General features: G+C 44.0%; 1 protein-coding gene across 4 annotated transcripts in view; it reads right to left on the bottom strand.

The window, feature by feature from the left end:
- Nucleotides 1-20,608, bottom strand: part of BTRC (beta-transducin repeat containing E3 ubiquitin protein ligase) — a 280,494-nt gene that overhangs the window by 71,942 nt on the left and 187,944 nt on the right. For all 4 annotated transcript variants that reach the window (XM_040361921.1, XM_040361922.1, XM_040361923.1 and 1 more), the window contains one exon: nucleotides 439-670. In XM_040361921.1, the coding sequence (XP_040217855.1) occupies nucleotides 439-670 (232 nt within the window). The remainder of the gene's footprint in view (nucleotides 1-438; nucleotides 671-20,608) is intronic.

The following is a 20,608-nucleotide window of genomic DNA, read 5'->3' as shown; positions in this document are numbered from 1 at the left end:
AACAGGACAAATGGAAAAAATGGATCTCATAAAAGGGGGCACAGATAGCAATAAAAACTGACAGGTGTTCGAATCCCTCTCGACTCTATTAAAAGTTTTGCCTTTAGTTACACTTTAAAAAGGAAAACATATTCCTGCTAAAGGAAAGGGAACTAAGAATCCCAGCAGGGAGCTCTGGTCCTTATTCCTAGAACTTAGGAAAAAGCTGAGCTGCCTTCAACAGATGGGGGGGGGGGGGGGTTGGTTGCAAGCAGGGGCCAGTACTTTTGTTTTGTGCCCGGTGTCGTACTACTCCTGGAGATGGTGCAATAACCACAGTCAAGATTCAAGTACTTGTGTCCTTCAACGAGGGGAAGAAAAATAAATGCGAATGTCAACGCAAAACATTTTTCAGTACATACATTTTCTATATAAAAGCATATATAGAACACATTTTACCTGGCAGTGCAGTGATAAAGTCCCTTTGCAACATTGGTTTAAGGTAAGTATTTATGTGTCCATGTTGGTAGTGGCACATCCGGGAGATGAGATGCTCAACAAACTCTACCTGGTCACATTCAGACCACTGCTCAAAGTACTTTACACAAAGCTCTTTCTCCTTCTCGTAGTTTGCGGATAGCTTCCTTTGCTTGGGCACGATCATGCTGGAAGTGCCATTGGCAAGTTTAGTCTGCGGGATAAAAAAAAAAAAAGATGTCATAATAAATAAAAAGAAGAAACAATAGTACACACCACACAGTTCAAGCACACATAAATTCACAAAATGCATCTGTTACACAACAGGAGAAAAAAAGATTCAGACATATAAACTGGCTGACAGGGAGCATCTATTTACTACTGTCAGCTAGCAAACAGCTCCGTATCCTTGCAAGGAACTCAGAAAGGACATTACCCCCCATGCTGGAAGTGCACATAAAATAACAGAGATTGTTAAATGGAAATCCGGAGTGACACTTTAATGCACTTAAATGAATTTCATGATCGTCCACCGTCAGCCTTACAAACAATTTAGTGCGATCCTATGAATATGTTTCAGTGGGAGGCAGGGACATACAGATGCAAAAAGGTCAGGATGGACGTAGGAATGGCAATTAGGTCCAAAAACAGCGCTGTTTTATAACCATACCTATAAAAGCATGCAATCTTTGAGATACATAAATACATAAAGGAATAGAATGGTGGAAAATGCAGAAGTTCAGATGAATAAGTAAACATGTCAGATGCTTAGCAGAACTAAAGAAACGCTCAGATGAAAACGGCATGATGGGGAATATAAGTCTTCAATGTGATGCGTTCAATACTTCTTTTACCCGCTGTATGTATATTGCATATGAGCAGAATTAAAATGGTTAATTTAAGGACACAGTTGAGCAGGGGTGTTGCATTTTTCCAGCAGTGTACAGTATGTCAGATACGCAAAGCTATAATTTATCATTTTTTCATTGAGAGGGAAAGGCTCCATTTAACTGGTAAAGCAGGTCAGTTAGTTCGATGGTTGTGGGAAATGCTTCAGAGAGTTTTAGTGATGATACCAATCTAGGATGTTAATGACAGTAGTGTTAGAGAATAGATTTTACGATCTAACTTTCAATTACAGATACAGTAGCTGGTGCAGCAAATTAAAGTTTACAGTATACACAGGCTCTGTGCAGACACTAATCACAATATGAATAATAGGTTTGCAGTGAGTGTCGGTTTAATACCTAACAAAGGTGTATGTAGCTCTCAGCATCTTTCATATGTGCACAGAACTGTGCTATATGAACTGCTGTGTGTATAAATAACACATTGGAGGACATCATCAGCATTATCTAGGGCACTTTTACGCATGGCCGCTCCACTCCAAGAGCAGAGGATCATACAGTAGAGCTCGCTACTTCCACCAACAATTCTTCCTCTGGGAGGCCTAGAAATCAGCTGGCTCGGGAATATGCCTAAGTGAATCATTTGGTCAATAAAGCACGTTTTCCCGATGCTGCTGATCACAGGAAAGCCTCTATCCTATTATATTAGCTGACCTGACTAATCCCTGGCATCAAGTGAATACTCATAGTAGCCTTTGAACCTGTTTAATAAACTACAGAAATCTTAAGTGCCAAGTACTGTAAACAAAACTAGGTCAAGGTAAATTCCTAAATGCATTGTCTAAACCAGGCACAAGAACTTACAATAAAGTATAAAGCCTGCCATTGCTGAGCTCCTCATATGAAAATACAAGCTCCCCGAATGTGAAGTTGATCCTATGGCTTCAGCTGCTACCAAGTCAGTAACCTTTTAGAATTGTGCAAAAGAGATCAGACTTCGTCATGACTTCTCTAACCTGGGTGCTTATTCAAAGACAGGGCCTTGGGATCCAGAGGTAGTCAAGCAACTAGCATTTTCAAAAGACAGCTCAAGTACATTATATGACATAGGGCTGATAAAAAAAAATGTCAATATTCCAATCTCACACGTTCCTGGTAAAACGGCTCATAAAGAAAAAGTGGGTGCTGAAACGATCACCAGCTGGGTACTGGAACCATCAAACAAACATATTCGCCAGCACACCATGGATCGTCCGATTACATCCAAAAATTGAATGCAAAACAAACATCACAATAGTGCAACGTTTCGAGGTCACAGGACCTCTTCGCCTGATGAAGAGGTCGTGTGTGACCTCGAAACGTTGCACTATTGTGATGTTTGTTTTGCATAACATTTTTAATCCAACATACTACCTGCTTATGTTTCTCTGGGACTCACTACCCAGCACAGCCATTAATGGGTCTCAGTCAGCCATTTTTCTTTAATTTGCATGCCTGAAAAAGCATTAGGCAGAAAGTGAATCAGTTACTGCACCACAAAGAGTAGGCCTTCACAGATGGGTGGAAAGACCTTTCCACTTGAGTCCCAGAGTAATATTACCCAGGTTGATTCAAGCATCCAGTATAAACGCATCATTATTAACAGGATTTATATAGTGCCATTTGTTTGCGCAGTGATTTACAACATGAGGGCAGACAGTACAGTTACAATACAATTCAATACAAGAGGAATCAAAAGGCCCTGCTTGTAAGAGTTTACAATCTAAAAGGGAGGGTCAAGTGATACAAAAGTTAATAACTGTGGGGGATGAGATGATGGAGAAACTGGAAGTACAGTTGTTAGGTGGAGATGGGATAGGCTTCTCTCAAGAGAAGGATTTTCAGGAATCGCCCAAAAGTGGACAGAGTAAGAGATAGTCGGACAGATTGGGGTAGGGAGTTCCATAGGATTGGAGAGGCTCAAGAAAAGTCTTGGGAGGCAAGCATGGGAGGAGGTGACAAGGGACCTAGAGAGAAGGAGATAATAAAAGGAAGAGAACAATTTGGTTTTGAGACTAGGTTAGTGATGTAGCTGGGAGCCGAGATGTGAATGGCTTTACAAGTTGTTGTTAATATTTTGAATTTCGTTTATTGGGCGTGCGGAAGCCAATAGAAATATTGGCAGAGAGTGGTAGCAGACACTGAATGGTTGGTAAGTTGGATGAGCCTGGCAGCAGCAATTATGATAGACTGAACAGGGAATAGCCTATGTTAAGGCAATCCAATGAGGAGGAAGTTGCAATAGTCGAGGTGAGAGATGACCAGAGAGTGATAGGAGTGGTCCAAGAATAGAACCTTGGGGGACCCCAACGACGAAAGGCAGAGTGGAATTGTAAGCGTTTTAGATGGTGCAGTGGGATAGATAGGATCAGTGCAACGAAAAGTACAGTCACGGTGACCAAAGGACTAAAGAAGGGCTCGACAAAATCAGGGCGCCAGGTCGCAATTGCGACAAGAAATTGTGACCGGACGCCCATGCCCGCCGGTAATTGAGGCCGCGGCTTTGCAGCCTTGTGAAGTCCCAAGCTTCCTTCTGTGACCTGGCGCCATCTGGTGGTGGCCCTTGGCATTACAAGTAAAATAGCAGTTCTAATGTGTCTAGGAGCCAGATAAAAAAGTTAGGAGCCAGAAAATGTGCCCCGTCCAGACGAGCTCGCGCACAGAAGCGAACACATACGTGAGTAGCGCACGCATATGTAAACGGTATTCAAACCACACGTGAGGTATCGCCGCGATCGTTAGAGCGAGAGCAATAATTCTAGCTCTAGACCTCCTCTGTAACTCAAAACATGCAACCTGTAGATTTTTTTAAACGTCGCCTATTGAGATTTTAAAGGGTAAAAGTTTGTCAGCATTTCACGAGCAGATGCAATTTTGAAGCGTGACATGTTGGGTATCAATTTACTCGGCGTAACATTATCTTTCACAATATAAAAAAAAATTGGGATAACTTTACTTATTTTTTTATTCAAAAAAGTGTATTTTGTTTCCCAAAAAAGTGCGCTTGCAAGACCGCTGCGCAAATATGGCGTGACAGAAAGTATCGCCATTTTATTCTCTAGGGTGTTAGAATAAAAAATATATATAATATTTGGGGGTTTTAATTAGAGGGAAGGAGATGGCAATGAAAAATTACACACATTAGAATTGCTGCAATGCCAATGTAATGTAATGCCAACGGCCACCACCAGATGGCGCCAGCTCACAGAAGCTTCTGAAGAACTTGGGCCTTCACAAGGCCGCAAAGCCACGGCCTCAATTACCGGCCGTCGCGCCTCCGTGCGCCCCCACCTCCCCCGCCGTGCGATCACGGCGGGCCCGCAGCGGCCGGTAATTGAGGACGTGGCTTTGCGGCCTCAATTTACCGGCGGGTGCCAGTTCACAATTTCTTGTCGCCAATGCGACCTGGCGCCCGGATATTGTCGACCCCTGCATTAACCATTACTATCTATAGAGGATGATCTACCAACAATTTGAAGAGTAGACTCTACCCCCAAAGGCCCTTACACATGATCAGAAAATTGGATGAAAAATACAGCTTTGAAGCGATTGTACGATAATCATTCATGTAACAAGTGTAGAGAGTTCTCTGCTTATTCAGCTGTCAAAAGAAAAAAAACTGGGCAGCCTGCCAAGTTTTTCACAACATTGTCCGTGCTGGTAGATAACCATAAACATTGTAACTTTTCATTCTTGGATCAAAGGAATGAACTTCATAAATGAGGGAAGTTTAATCACTTAAAGATTATTAAAGCGGAGTTCCACCCAAAATTGGAACTTCCACTTAAAACCACTCCTCGCCCCCCCCTACATGCCACATTTGGCATGTCTTTTTTTTGGAAAGGGGGGGGAGTGGGGGCTTCAGTAGGAGTGGGACTTCCTGTCCCACTTCCTTCTTCCGCCAAGGGACCGCTTAGGCGATACATTATATAGCCTTTTGGCGGTCCCTCCCTGTATGCGATCACCTGGGACACGTGAACGGTCCCAGGCGATCGCCTGTCCACTCAGGTAACGCAGCGCCTCTTGCGCAGTGAGTGCACGGCCGTGAAGCCGAATGCTGTCGCGGCTGGGTGCCCACCGTTAGAATGGAGGCACCGGCGGAGAGGGGGGGAGAGGAGCGGAGCTCCGGGCGGCGCGGAGCTGGACAGTGGAGTAGGTAAGTGTATGTTTATTAAAAGCCATCAGCTATGCTTTTTGTAGCTGCTGACCTTTAATAAACATAAAAAAAGGCTGGAACTCCGCTTTAAGTGATATTTGTTTCTTAAGAATTTAAAATCAGTATTTTTTGCTAGAAAATTACTTGGAAGCCCCCAAACATTTTATATATAATAGCAGAGACCCTAGGTAAAATGTGAATCAGATGATGTTATGCCGCAAAAATCGTGATATTTATTCTAAGCCAAAAAATTGTGATACTAATTTTTGCCAAAATTGTGCAGCTCTAAAGGGGGGCCTTGTTCATTCTTCAACTCGTGGACAACAATGAAGATCCCTGTGAAACCCACCAGACAGTTTTCTCGTTTGTTTTCAACCTCTCCAATGACCAATTATTAAGTGATGCATAGTGAGAGTTTAGGGCAAATTATGCCCAAACCTTTTTAAATAAAATTACTAAATTAAGTTGCAATATTTTACAGTAGCTTTTTCAGTATACAGTTGTTTCTATGACATCATTAGGCCAAGGTTGCCCCTTTTCTCAAGAACAACATGGCATCTTTAACACCCAGCATAATGGCATAAAGCAGCTCAACATAGGTAAACATGAGCAGAACATTAAATATTTATGTAGCAGTTCCCAAGGTAAAAATGAATATGTGAAAGGTTACTGGCTCTAGGGCAAAGCTTGTTTATTTATTTGGATAATGTACTATGGTAAGAACTAAGCTGTGGGTAATAACCACACTGCCTCCAAAATCTGTGCTATATCACAGAGATTTATTTGCAGGAAACAATAGGATTTTTTTATAACAGCTTACCTGTCAAATCCTTTTCTTGGAGTACATCACGGGACACACAGAAGCATAGTAATTACTATGTGGGTTATAGAGTCTACCTTCAGGTGATGGACACTGGCACGCCCTTAAGGCAGGAAGTTCCCTCCCCTATATAACAACTCCTATACCGGGAGTACCTCAGTTTTGTAGCAAGCAATAAGTGTTCCAATCTCCCCATCAAGAGGGGCAGGAGCTCTATGTCCCGTGATGTACTCCAAGAAAAGGATTTTACAGGTAAGCGGTTATAAAAATCCAATTTTCTTTCTCGTACATCACGGGACACAGAGAAGCATAGTAATTACTATGTGGGACGTCCCAAAGCAATGCTAATGAGGGGAGGGAGACCCCAAAAAATAAGTCGGGTGCCATCAGACATGAGGAATCAAACTGCATCCTGCAGCACACTGCGCCCAAAGCGACTTCCTCGTTTTTCCTTATGTCCAATTGGTAAAATTTAGCGAAAGTATGGACTGACGACCAATTCGCGGCCTTGCAGACCTGAGCCATGGAGGCTTGATGATGCACTGCCCAGGAAGTACCCACCGCTCTATTGGATTGTGCTATAACCTTAAACGGAGGAACCTTTCCCTTCAAGCCATAGGCTTGAGAAATTATTTGTCTAATCCATTTGGAGATAGTGGACTTAGACGCTGCTTGTCCACATCTGGGACCTTCTGGCAGAATAAACAAAATGTCTGTTTTTCGAACCTGAGCAGTAGCCAAAAGATAGATCTTAACTGCTCTTAGTACATCCAGAGTATGCAATGACTTCTCTTTTGCAGAACTAGGCTCTGGGAAAAAAGAAGGGAGAACCAGATCTTGGTTCAAATGAAAGTTTGAAACAACCTCAGGAAGGAAGGCCGGATGAGGCCATAGGACTACTCTGTCCTTGTGAAGAATTAGGTATGGCTCCTTACATGATAAGGCCGCCAACTCAGATACCCTCCTGGCAAAGGTTATGGCCACCAAAAAAAACACCTTCCTGGTCAGGAGGACCAATGGAATATGAGCCAGAGGCTCAAAGGGTTGCTTCTGCAAGGCAGAAAGGACCAGATTCAGATCCTATGGACGCAAAGGGGGTCTTGATTGGAGGATTACCACGAATCACCCCTTGTAAAAAGGTCTAAACCAGAGAGTGTGTGGCCAGTGGCCTTTGAAAAAATATTGATAAGGCCGAGATTTGGCCTTTAATGGTGCTTAAGGCCAACTTCATGTCTGCCCCCATCTGCAAAAAATCTAGAGTTCTGCCAATGAGATACCTCCGGGGATGCCACCCTTTGGCTTCGCACCAGGCCACATAAGACTTCCAAACTCTGTAATAAATAAGCCTGGACGATGGCTTTCTGGCATTAATTAAAGTAGATACTACTGAATTAGAGAGACTCCTCCTCTTTAGGATATGGGATTCAACAGCCAGACCGTTAAATTAAGAGACTGTAAGGAAGGGAGGAATATTGGCCCCTGAGAAAGCAGGTCTAGACGAAGCGGAAGGGTCCATTTAATGGTGCCAAAACACACAAAAAATATTTTAATATAAAAACATCTTTATTGGAGTCTAAAGTTACACATGTATAGAAATGGAAATATATATTGATTAGAGGTCACCCCCACCCATAGAGGCTGGGTGTTTAATAATAAGAAACAGAAGCACTCCAGATTACTCCCCGCACATGAAAATTAAGAATCAGTTTCCTTTCTGACTCCATTCATGTGACGTTCACACAGAGACTTCACCAGCATGCGAGGTTCACACAGAGACTTCACCAGCATGTGAGGTTCACACAGAGACTTCACCAGCATGTGAGGTTCACACAGAGACTTCACCAGCATGTGTTGTGGACATGGAGACTCCACTAACATGTGTAGTTCACACAGAGACTCCACCAACATTTGACGTTCACATGGAGACACCACCTGAATGTTACATTCATGTTGAGACTCCAGCACAATGTGACGTACATGTTGGGAACCCACCAAAAAAAACAGGGCAGCCATGGGAATATCTCCTCCCATGAAGATGGGGGCAAGCTTACAGAAAAGGATAGGCATATCCTGGTGGTAGGGGATTCTGTTATTAGAGGGACAGAGAGGGCAATCTGTCAGAATGACGGTGATCGACGAACAGTATATTGTTTCCCGGTCGCACGAGTTCGGGACATTGCAGATCAGATGGACGGATTGTTGGATGCGGCTGGGGAGGACCCAGCTGTCATGGTACATATTGGAACCAACGACAACATTAGAAAAAAATGGAGCTCCCTACAAAATGATTTCAGGGACTTAGGAGCTATACTGAAAAAAAGAACCTCCAAAGCAGCATTTTCAGAAATACTGCCTGTACCTCGAGCCACACCAAGGAGGCAGCAGGAGCTTAGGTAGTTTAGCAGGTGGCTGAATAACTGGTGCAGAAAGGAGGGGTTCGGCTTCATGGAGACCTGGACTGACTTTTCAATTGGTTACTTGCTCTACAGCAGGGATGGACTGCACTTAAATGAACAGGGTGCAGCCCTGTTGGGAAAGAAAATAGCCCAAAAGTTGGAAATTTCATCAACCATGTGTCATTCACATCAAGACTCCTTCAGCGTGCAAAGATTCTGTTGAGACTCGGGCAGAATGTTACTTTCCAACTAAGACTCCAGCAGATTGTGGCGTTACCACTGAGACTCTGGCAGAATGTGACAGTCACGAGTCTTCTACAGAATGTGACGTTCACAATGAGTCACCTCCAGAATGTGACGTTCACAATGAGTCTCCTCCAGATGTGATGTTCCCAATGAGACCTGTCCAGAATGTGACATTCACAATGAGACTACTCTAGAAAGTGACATTCACAACCAGTCTCCTCCAGAATGTGATGTTCATAGTAAGACCCCTCAAGAATGTGCCACTCACAATGAGACTACTCCAGAATTTCACGATCACAATGTGACCCCTCCAGAATGTGATATTCGCGTAAAGAATTCACCAGTATGTGACTTTCACACAGGGACTCCACCAGCATATGACGAAGATGGGGGAAGGGTTACAAGAAAGGATAGGCACATACTAGTGGTAGGGGATTCAGATATTGGAAGAATACAGAATAATACAATCTGTCACGAAGACCATTATCGCCAAACAGTATGTTGTTTACCGGGTGCTCGGGTTCGGAACATTGCATGGACAGATTATTGGATGGCACTGGAGAGGATCCAGTTATGGTATATATCGGTACCAATGACAAAAGTTAGAGAAAGATGGAGCGCCCTACAAAATGATTTCAGGGACTTGGGGATCATATTGAAGAAAAGGTCCACCAAGGCAATATTTTCGGAAATACTGCCTGTACCTCGAGCCACACCTCAGAGACAGCAAGAGCTTATGGTACTTAACAAGTGGCTGAGGAACTGGTGCAGGAAGGAGGGGTTTGGCTTCATGGCAAAATGGGCTGACTTTTCAGGCCGTTACCATCTTTATAGTAGTGACGGATTGCACTTAAATGGGAGGGGTGCAGCTTTCTTGGGATTGAAAATGGCCAAAATGTTGGAAGAAAATTTAAACAAGGTGATGAGAAGAGGACGATTTTCTAGTCAATATGATGGAGAGGATCTTCATTTCAAGCCATCATGACAGGAATCCACTACATCATCTATCCCTTAAAAGATTTTCATCAAAAAGGCTTCTGAATCACCAACTATCAATTTAGTTGGACAAACAAGAAAATTGGCTGTTCCTAGAAGAAGACTCAACAAAAAGTTTGAGGGACCCTCCCAGGGGCCAGGTAAGGCTGTACCAACACAGGTCCCTACACTGGTGGCGGCTGCCGGTAACAGCAGGATCTTCCCATCAGCCCTCTATTTCCTTTTCTGCAGCTTCTGAATCACCAACTATCAATGTAGCTGGACAAATAAGACAATTGACTGTTCCTAGAGGAAGACTCAACAAAAAGTCTGAGGAACCCTCCCAGGGACGGCTGTACCAACACAGGTCCCTACACTGGTGGAGGCTGCCACTACAGTAACCGGAGGGTCTTTCCATCAGCCCTCTATTTACCTTTCTGCAGCTTCTGCAGAAGCTTTAAGGGAAGGTAGCGTGCTGACGCAGGACGTGTTGTGTAGAGTGGACGGGCGTTTGTTCCGAGCCGGCCGGCTTCTCTCTGTTTTTTATTCTCATTTACTCTGTAAGTGCAACCTTTTTATTATTAAACGCATTGTTTAAACTTACTTCACTATGTGGGCTCTATCACTTCCTTTATGTACCCACTGAATACGGAGAACACGTAGGACTATCATCACAGCCCAGGAATTAAAGGCCCAGGCTAGGGTTTTAGCCACTTGCTGTTGTTCTTATTCGTTCTGGTAAGCCTCCTATGTATAGGGTGCTGGTGATGGTGGTACTAAAAGTCACTTTTTTTCTACATGTGTGCTGATCATACGTACTTCACCATTGCAATATTTTTTCCTATGATATGGCTCATTAATCTGGCTTCCGGTGGAGACTTCAAGAATCCTCTTCCTTTTCCATCTTCCCCTGTGAGGACTATTTTAAAGGCCTTGACTGGGGTTTGCAGTCGCAAGCACATACTGCTTGCCATCTGGTAAGCCTCCCAATTTTTTACTGGTTCCAGGTGTTTTTTCTATACTTGTTTTTCAACACTGCCACTCCTATATGAACTTTATTTCTGTGGATGCATTAGGACTGCAACTATTTTCTTTTTTAATATCACATCAATTTAAGATATTGGCTTCAGAATTTTATATTTTTCAAATTACTGTTTAGATTTATTTTTAGCGCAACAACCTTTTTTCCTCTGTTCGACAATACATTGCCCAAACATAATCACCTGTAAAAAAAAAGTGTCTTAGATGTTGATGTTAAACAGCTTGCTAGGCCCGAGGGGAACTGCACCAAGCCCTCCAAAAGCTGCCTCATATCCAAAAGTAGCCAAGTAAATGTAGACATCAAGCACGTTTTTACAGGTGATATGTTTGATTTATGTATTGTCGATCGACATAAAGTAATTAATTATGTTGTGAAGTTTGGAGGCCGGTAGGCTTTTGAGGCGTGTGTTGGACCGGCTATAATGGGAGGTTGAAGGCCGGTATATTTTTGAGGCGTGTGTTGGACCGGCTATAAGGGGAGGTTGAAGGCCCGTATGTTTTTGAGGCATGTGTTGGACTGGCTATGAGGGGAGGTTGGAACTCTTTTTTTGTCTTCAGAGGTGGGAGGAGTCTTTCCAGCTTTCTTTAGGCTTTCTCTGCTGGAGAAATGAAAACTTTTCCCACCAGTAAGGTACTTCATGGAGAAGTCCAAGGCCTCACTCACACGGGGTATATGAATTTGTACCATGTGTGGGGGCTGCGTTAACCCCAAAAAAGACATCCATGTTGGTGCAGTTGCGTAGACGCACCCTGGGTGCGTTCAGGGCCGTGCACCGCACCCACACAGATGTCACATTGGGTGCAGTCACTGCACCCCAGTTGACAGCAATGGGACTGCCTACACGGAATGCTGGGAACATTTGTGCATCCCCATTCCGGTAAACACGGCCCTCCCATGGGGTATGGATTCATACCCCTGTGTGAATGAGGCCCAAGGGTGAATGGAATATTTAGCTCCATTGTGTTGCTAATTTGGGGACCACTGTACCCCCTTTTATTGTTATTTGGGTGTGTTTTATTATAGGTGTGTTATAGATTGTAGTTTAGGATAAGTTTGGGTTTCTTCTGAAGGCACTTTGAGTGAACCTAAGTGATTTAGAGAACAGAGGCCGTAAATGGGCAGCACAGAGGCTTAGGGGTTAGCCTTGCAGCACTGGGGTCCTTGTTTCAGATTCTGACCAGGACACTATCTGCATGGAGTTTGCATGTTCTCCCTGTGCTTGCGTGGGTTTCCTCCGGGTACTCCGGTTTCCTCCCACACTACAAAGACATGCCACCTTTGCGTTGGTTGTGCAGTGGTGAGCATAGCTGCTTTCTAAGCAGATGACCCGGGTTTGATTCCCGGCCAATGCAATCTCAAATACTTGGAGTCCTCAGAGAGAAAAGCGCTATACAAGGTCAATGCGGAGTATATATTAGCGGTAGAATGAAGAGAATGTGTGGAATGTTTGAGGAAGAAAATGTTCCCCCAGAATCTATAGAATGAGAACCCAGCAACTGATAGAAGACGCTTAGCTTTGGCTGCGATCACACCTAAGTATTCCGGATCCTGGGCGGAATTACTGCAATTTCCCAAATTGCCGCAAAACGGGTGACACGCTTGTGATCCCGTTACTTTCAATGGCACCCCAATCATGGGACAATATTGTCACCTGACAAATCACACAAACGAAATGACGGAACGCCTGTTTCCCAAAAGCAGTCCTGCGATTTGTCGGGCGACATCCGCGGCAAAATCACGCCCCGATTGGGGTGATATTGAAAGTAAGGAAATCGCATACTCCACCCAGCGGGAATATTACACCCCCTCAACTGTCTAGATTTACATTAAAGTTTCAAATACAAAAATCCTTCATTGCTGCAGACCTCAGCACACGCCATGTGTGATGTAACTAGGGCCGAAACAACTAATCGATTAATCGACAACTAATCGATTATGAAAATTGTAATCGATAAATTTCATAAACGATTAATCGGCCAGTAACATAATGGGATTAAAAAAACTAAAATTAGCCCGTTATAGTACAAAAAAGCAAATCACTACTGTAAATATTACTTTCACTGTCCCACAGTAAAAAAAATGAACCCCTTACAGTAGCAATTATTTGCTCTTTTTGTACTTATTTTTGTTTTTTTAACCCCCATTATGTTACTAAACATCTCAGGCCTGGGTTCACACCTCTGTTTTTTGGTGCTTTTTGCAGAAACACACTACAGTTCATTTACATGTTTTCCTATGGGACACATTCACATCCATGGTGTGATGCCAAACATTGCATGTGATTTACACCGCATTGCTGTGCAGATCACATGCAATGTCCGTGTGATGCGAATTTGCATTGCATTCGGACCAAAATCATGCAGGACCCTTCTGACACCCATGCGATCAGATTCCTGTCAAAATTCACAGTTCGCACTGCAATCTGCCAACTGATCTGGGGGAGTCCTTAACTGTGCATTGACACACGCAGCAGTTCGCAGAGGGCAGTGTAAATTGCCTGCGAGTCAGATGCGATGCACACTGGATTCACAGGGTTTCCTGCATCGCATCAGTGTGAACCTTACAGGTGAGATAATTAGTGTTGGACTCTCACAGAGTTTACTATTTAATTCAGTTGTGCCCCTGCTAAGCAATGTGGCAAACAAAGGCACAGCTAACCTCTTCATGCCCGTGCTATAGTCAAAGGATGGCTACAGCACGGGCCTAAATTGGCAGGAGGGCTCATGAGACTCGGCTGATCAGAGAAAAGGGCCAACCCCTTAACATGTGATCAGCCAATGACTGCTGATCAAGTGATGTAAACAGAACTAGTAATCGGCAGAAAAAAAGGAGGGACATCAGTCCCGAACACAGGGAGCCTCTGCCACCTCATCTGTGCCCACCAGTGCCGCCAATCCGTGCCCACCAGTGCCGCCAATCCGTGCCCACCAGTGCCGCCAATCCGTGCCCACCAGTGCCGCCAATCCGTGCCCACCAGTGCCGCCAATCCGTGCCCACCAGTGCCGCCAATCCGTGCCCACCAGTGCCGCCAATCCGTGCCCACCAGTGCCGCCAATCCGTGCCCACCAGTGCCACCAATCCGTGCCCACCAGTGCCGCCAATCCGTGCCCACCAGTCAGTGCCACCAATCCGTGCCCACCAGTCAGTGCAAAAATGATGAAAACTTTTTTTTTGGTTTGTTTAGCAAAACATGAAAACCGCAGAGATGATTAAATACCACCAAAAGAAAGCTCTATTTCTGTGAAAAAAATTAAAAACATTTCATTTGGGTACAGCTTAGCATGACCGCACAATTATCATTCGAAAAGTGACCGCGCTGAAAGCCAAAAATTGGCCTGGGAAAGAAAGGGGTTACAATTCCAGTAGGCAAGTGGTTAATGGACCTCAAGGACATGAGATCAGTAAAATGTTACTGTGTTTTGACCAATTAGAGGGTGGCTACCTTAATTCTCCATGGTCCCGCTGTATGTTGGAATGTAGCCAATCGCTCTTGCTCACTCCAGCGATGGAACTATGTTTTTTGTACTGTGCACAGAGCACTGCACATGACTGCAACTTGAATGTACTGTTTGTTCCAATCAAAACAGAAATGTGGTGAAAAAGGAGAGGTTTGGGATCTCAAAGAGGCACAAAAACTATACAAGAAAGGATTTCAGAAAAGACAGATTACAAGGCCACGAAGTAGTGGATACCAATGGGATTTTGTGGAGACTAAGGATTTTGCTTTGTGTCACTTCAAGGCAGAATAAACCATAATTTACCTCTAAATGTTTGCTTATTCGTTGTGCTCAGTCAATAGCAAGGACAAGTTTGATTTATAAAAGTTGTGTAATTTAACTTTTTTTATTTGATTGACGATGTCTATCTTTTGGAAAAGCTGCTGCCCAAACTCCAAGGCTGGTTATCAGATCAGATCACATCTGGGGATAAGATGACGACTTGTTAGTCGAAATGCGTCGGCTGGACTTACCTACAAGCATCGCACATGTACCTGTATACGATAAGCCCTTTCCTGACCACCTATATTTGAGTGTTGACTTTTTATATATATTAAACAATACTTTTAAATGGTATCACGCTGTGCAAGTTTTTTCATTTCTAGTACGCATGATCACGTGGATACCGAGCTTCTGAAGCGTAATATTAAATTATGTTATGTTCTGCATTCCATTGATGTCCCGGTTTGTTGATGTTGAGTAGCCGTTCTGGATCCAGGACCAGCTGTACCCACCGGGTTTATTAACCACTTCAACACAGGGCATTTTCACCCCCTTCCTGCTCAGACCAATTTTTAGTTTTCAGCGCTGTTGCACTTTGAATGACAATTGCGCAGTCATGCAATGTGGCTCCCAAACAAAATTGATGTCCTTTTTTTCCCACAAATAGAGCTTTCTTTTGGTGGTATTTGATCACTTCTGCGGTTAAAAATTTTTGCGCTATGAACAAAAGAAGAGCGACAATTTTGAAAAAAAAAACAAAATATCTTTTACTTTTTGAATGAATAAATATTACAATAAAAAAAAAAAAAACACAATTTCTTTCCTCAGTTAAGGCCGATACGTATCCTTCTACATATTTTTAGTAAAAAAAAAAAAAAAAATGAAATAAGCGTATTTGATGGGTTTTCGCAAAAGTTCTAGCATCTACAAAATAGGGAATAGAATTATGGCATTTTTTTTTTATTATTAGTAATGGCGGCGATCTGCAATTTTTTTTATTGTGACCGTGACATTGCGGTGGACATATCGGACACTTTTGACACATTTTTGGGAACATTCACATTTATACAGTGATTAGTGCTATAAAACTTGCATTGATTACTGTGTAAATGTGACTGGCAGGGAAAGGGTTAACACTAGGGGGCGCTGAAAGAGTTAAATATGTTCCCTGGAAGTGATTCTAACTGTAGGGGGAGGGGAATCACAAGGGGAGGTGACCGATCTGTGATCCTCTGTACTGGGAACACACATCGGTCTCCTCATCTCTGACAGGACCGTGGATCTGTGTGTTTACACACACAGATCCATGGTCCCGCCTTTATTGCGGGTGCCTGGCGGACATCGCGGCTGCCGGACACACGCACAGTGTCCCGAGCAATGCGGCGCGCGCGCCCCCTAGATGGTCGGGAATGCCCGAACATATTATGACGTCCGCCCGGAGGAACAAGAGGTTCCTGCGGACGTCATATTAGTATACGCCGGCCAGGAAGGGGTTAACCAACAAGCCTTTCCCGACATAGGGGGTAAGCCTCCTTCCATTTTTGGTGGTGGTGCTTCTGGCAACTTTGCTTTCCATCTGAAGGGTTACACTAAGGGGGCATGAAGAACAAAAGTAGCCACCACAGAACAGGAAGTCAGAGAAAAGCAGGGAAAAAAAACTTGCATTTGAGAGATGAAATAAAAGGAAATGGAAGGTACATTGTACTCTTATTTAGACATATTTAATTTTATAAAAAAATGTGAGTTTAGCATCACTTTAACTGCTTGCGGACCAGCTGCCGCATTTATACTGCGGCAGGTTGGCTCGTTGGCTCCGCTGGGCGAACCGTCGTAGCTGTACGTCGGTCGCTTTAAGCGGTGGTAGCAAGCGCCCGCTGCATTGTGGGAGTGCCAATGATCGTGACAAATGCAGTCATGCAACGCTGTACCCAAATTTTATTTTTTATCATTTTGTTCACACAAATAGAGATGTCTTTTGGTGGTATTTTTTCACGACTCCGTTTTTTATTTTTTGTGAGATGAGCGGAAAAAGAGCGGAAATTTGGAAAAAAACATTTCTTCTTTCAATTTTAAAAGAAATCCAATTAAATCAAATGTTGTCATAAATGTAAGCCAAAATGTATTCTGCTACATGTCTTTGGTAAAAAAAAAAAAAAAAATGTTAACTGTATAATGATTGGTTTGTGTGATCACGGACAGATGTACACAGATGATCGTGTACAGATGTGCGTAGGTGATCACGGACATATGTGTGCAGATGATCATTGGGACACATGATTTTACTGTTACATATGTGAGGGACAGGTGTTTTTACTGTGTGGGGACATGTGTGGGGACATTGTGTGGGGACACTAGGCTGGTTATCAGTGTGTAAAAAGCTGTAAAAAAACAGCTCATATTAAACACCAGCCGTCTTCAGAGATCCGCTCTCCTCACTGCCAACTACCGTGTCAGGAGAGGAGAGCGGATCGCCTAGCAACCGGCTCTCTATTTACATCACATGACGGCTGTGATTGGACACAGCCGGCCGTCATGTGAACAGGAGGACCAATTACAGAGCCCTCCTGCCGAACGGAGATGCGCCATGTCCGGGGATGGCCCCTTCCTGTTTCAACATGACTGCACACCAGTGCACAAAGCAGGGTCCAAAAGGACATGGATGAGCGAGTTTTGGGGTGGAGGGGATAAATTAGAGCGGAGACTATAAAACAGGCCTTCTTGTCCAACATCAGTGCCTGACCTCACAAATACGCTTCTAGAAGAATGGTCAAACATTCCCATAGACACACTCCTAAACCTTGTGGACCGCCTTTCCAGGAGAGTTGAAGCTTGATTATGGTGTGGGGCTATTTTTCAGGGGTTGGGCTTCGCCCCTTAGTTCCAGTGAAGGGCATTCTAAAGGCGTCAGCATACCAAGACATTTTGGACAATTTCATGCTCCCAATTTTGTGGGAACAGTTTGGGGATGGCCCCTTCCTGTTCCAATATGACTGCGTACCAGTGCACAAAGCAATGTCCATAAAGACATGGATGAGCGAGACACACTCCTAAACCTTGTGGACACCCTTCCCAGAAGAGTTGAAGCTGTTATAGCTGTAAAGAGTGAAACAACTCAATATTGAACCCTACGGACTAAGACGCCATTAAAGTTGATGTGCGTGCGTGACCCAATACTTTTCACAATACAGTGTACCGTATAAACTCGAGTATAAGCCGACCCAAATATAAGCCAAGGTACCTAATTTTACCACAAAAAAATGGGAAAACGTATTGACTTGAGTACAAGCCTAGGGTGTCCATGTGCATGCCTCATTTTGCCTCACTGTGTCCATGTGCATGCCTCACTGTGCCCATGCCTCCCTGTGCCCATGCCTAGACTGACATTTAACATGGGAGTCTATGGAAGGGGGGTCCGGCTTTGAGAAATCGGTGCTCCCCAGCTGTAGGTCCTTCAGACAACAAACTTTGCACACTTGTAGATAAAGAGTGGGGCTACATGTGTGCCAAGATTGGGGTCCAGGGGACCTACGGCCATCACCAGGTCCCCAAAGTCCGGGAGATCAGGCGCAAAAAGGTGACTCGAGTATAAGCCGAGGGGGGCATTTTCAGCACAAAAAAGTGCTGAAAAACTCGGCTTATACTCGAGTATATACGGTATATGTCCACTAAAATGATGAATATATTCAGTCCCCATTTTTATTAGCCATTAAACAGAAGAAAAAAGTTAAAAAGTAGATTTACTCTCTTGTCAGTTGCTCTCTTGTCAATCTGTGAAATCAAGGTGAGATCCAAGACTGGACCGTCTGGTGAGAAATTGGTTGTGAAAGACAAGATGCCCATCATTAACAGACTGGTGAAAAGGGGAAACATCATAATGTTTAATTATAAGAAATTATCAACAGCAGCACAAGCACCAGCCGGGTACCTCTGCACTGCAGCGAGCTCTAAACTTGTTACCGTTAATGGTTTAAATTTCACTGTGCTAATCATTTCAGGACATAAGCCTTTCTTGATAACCTAATGAATTATTCTAACATCCTTCAGCAGAAAAAAAAACCCTCCATGACAGCACTAATTACAAGACGTTTTCCCAGTGGTTATGTAAAATATGACAGTGCAGCAGTACCGGGAATTGCAGGAAACGGCTTCTAATTTCCACAGAGAAACTGACAAACACCTCTCTTTCATCTCTCGGAGCTCTCAAGTAAGATTTAACTTTCTCATTTAGTTAATTACCGTATGAGGCTCATCATTCCCAGGATCAGAGCGGCACGGAGCCTTTATCGTGTTAACTTGTGAACTTGATAGATGGCTGCTGCTAAAACTTAATAACTTCACCCCCTGGCAAATTGTAAGATAAATATAATAGAAGAAACTGACAGTAAAAACCTGCCAGAAATCAGCACTGTGTTTATGTTTCTTTGTAGGCAGCAGAAAAACAATGGAGGGCTGATTACTGGCTGTGTGTCACCTAGATTTAAATGACTCTGGGCACTCAACTTCTCACAGACTCCAACGACTTACTTTTGTGACTTAGGTTTTTAAAGTGGACCTTCACCCTCTTTGGGTGATTTACAAATTTTTGTTCCCACCGTGTTGAACAAGGAGGGTCCTGACCCTGCACTTCCTGGTTTGTTGTGGAGAATAACATGCTCTCCCCTCCCTTTCCTACGCCACCTGGGAATGATGAGCCTCATACGGTCACCCATACTAAGAGGCTTTGGGTAATGTCCAGCACATTGCACATGTGCTGGACAATCTCTGGCATGCTGCGTATACACAAGGACATTTCATCAGGGGGTTGGATGCAAGGACCCAGAAGCAATACCCAGCCCCCGATGACCTAAGCCTAGAAGATGGCACCACTGGATCCAGTATACAGCGGCAGAGTTGCAGGTTTCATCAGACAACACTGGATATGCTGGGCATGAGAGTATTTTTTGGGGGAGACCAGTGGTACAGGTAAAAGAAGAAGAAAAATGGGGGGGGGTAAAGTTCCTCTTCAAGCCTCGTACACACGTACGGGATTCCTGGTGGTAAAAAGCTTGCTGGGAAACCCGAGAACCTGCTCGGTAACTTTTTCCCCCTACACACGGCCGGGTTTCCCGACAGGAAAACTGCCATGAGAGCTTTAATTGGGAATCCCAGCTGTGTGTATGCTCCATCGCAGTGTTTCCCATAGAAGAACTGCCAGGTTAAAAACCGCCGGGAATCCGGGAGGGAAAAGAGAGCTCTTTTTTTTCTGGCAGTTTTCCTGTCGGGAAAACTGAGATGGAGCACACACACGGCCGGTTTTCCCCGGCCAAAAGCTCTCATGGCAGTTTTACGAATGGAAAAACCGGTCGTGTGTACGAAGCTTAAGGATGAACCTCAAGAGACGCCAAAGACATGCAAGTTATAGGACATTACTGGGATCTGTAAAAAATTTCAAATAAAACCATTGAGCTAACACTCCAGACCACAGTCAATTTAGTGTGATGAACTGTAGCTTGAGCGTGTGTAGGAAGCCATTCAGCTCAATATACAGTGGAACCTCGGTTTAAGAGTAACTTGGTTTGAGAGCGTTGACTCGCAAGACGAGCACAATTCAAGCTAAATAGGCCTGCAGTACCTCATTTGGCCTGAGGTACGGGGAGTGCAGAAGCCGAGCAGAGCCCAAAAAAATAGGCCTGCAGTACCTCACTTGGCCTGGAGCCGAGAAAAGCCGAACATTGGCCTGCAGTACCTTGGGCCTATTCGGCAGTCTCTGGCGCCCCCCCCCCCACCTCTGGCCGCATTCAGTATTGCATCCCATTGAAGTCAATGCAGAACTAATTATTTTAGTTTCCATTGACTTCAATTGGAAAACTCATTTTGATATGCGAGTACTTTGGATTACGAGCAGACTCCTGGAATGGATTATGCTTGTAAT

This window comes from Rana temporaria, chromosome 8 (assembly GCF_905171775.1).
Source record: "Rana temporaria chromosome 8, aRanTem1.1, whole genome shotgun sequence".
NCBI lineage: Eukaryota > Metazoa > Chordata > Amphibia > Anura > Ranidae > Rana > Rana temporaria.
This window is presented reverse-complemented; position numbering and strand designations above follow the sequence as displayed.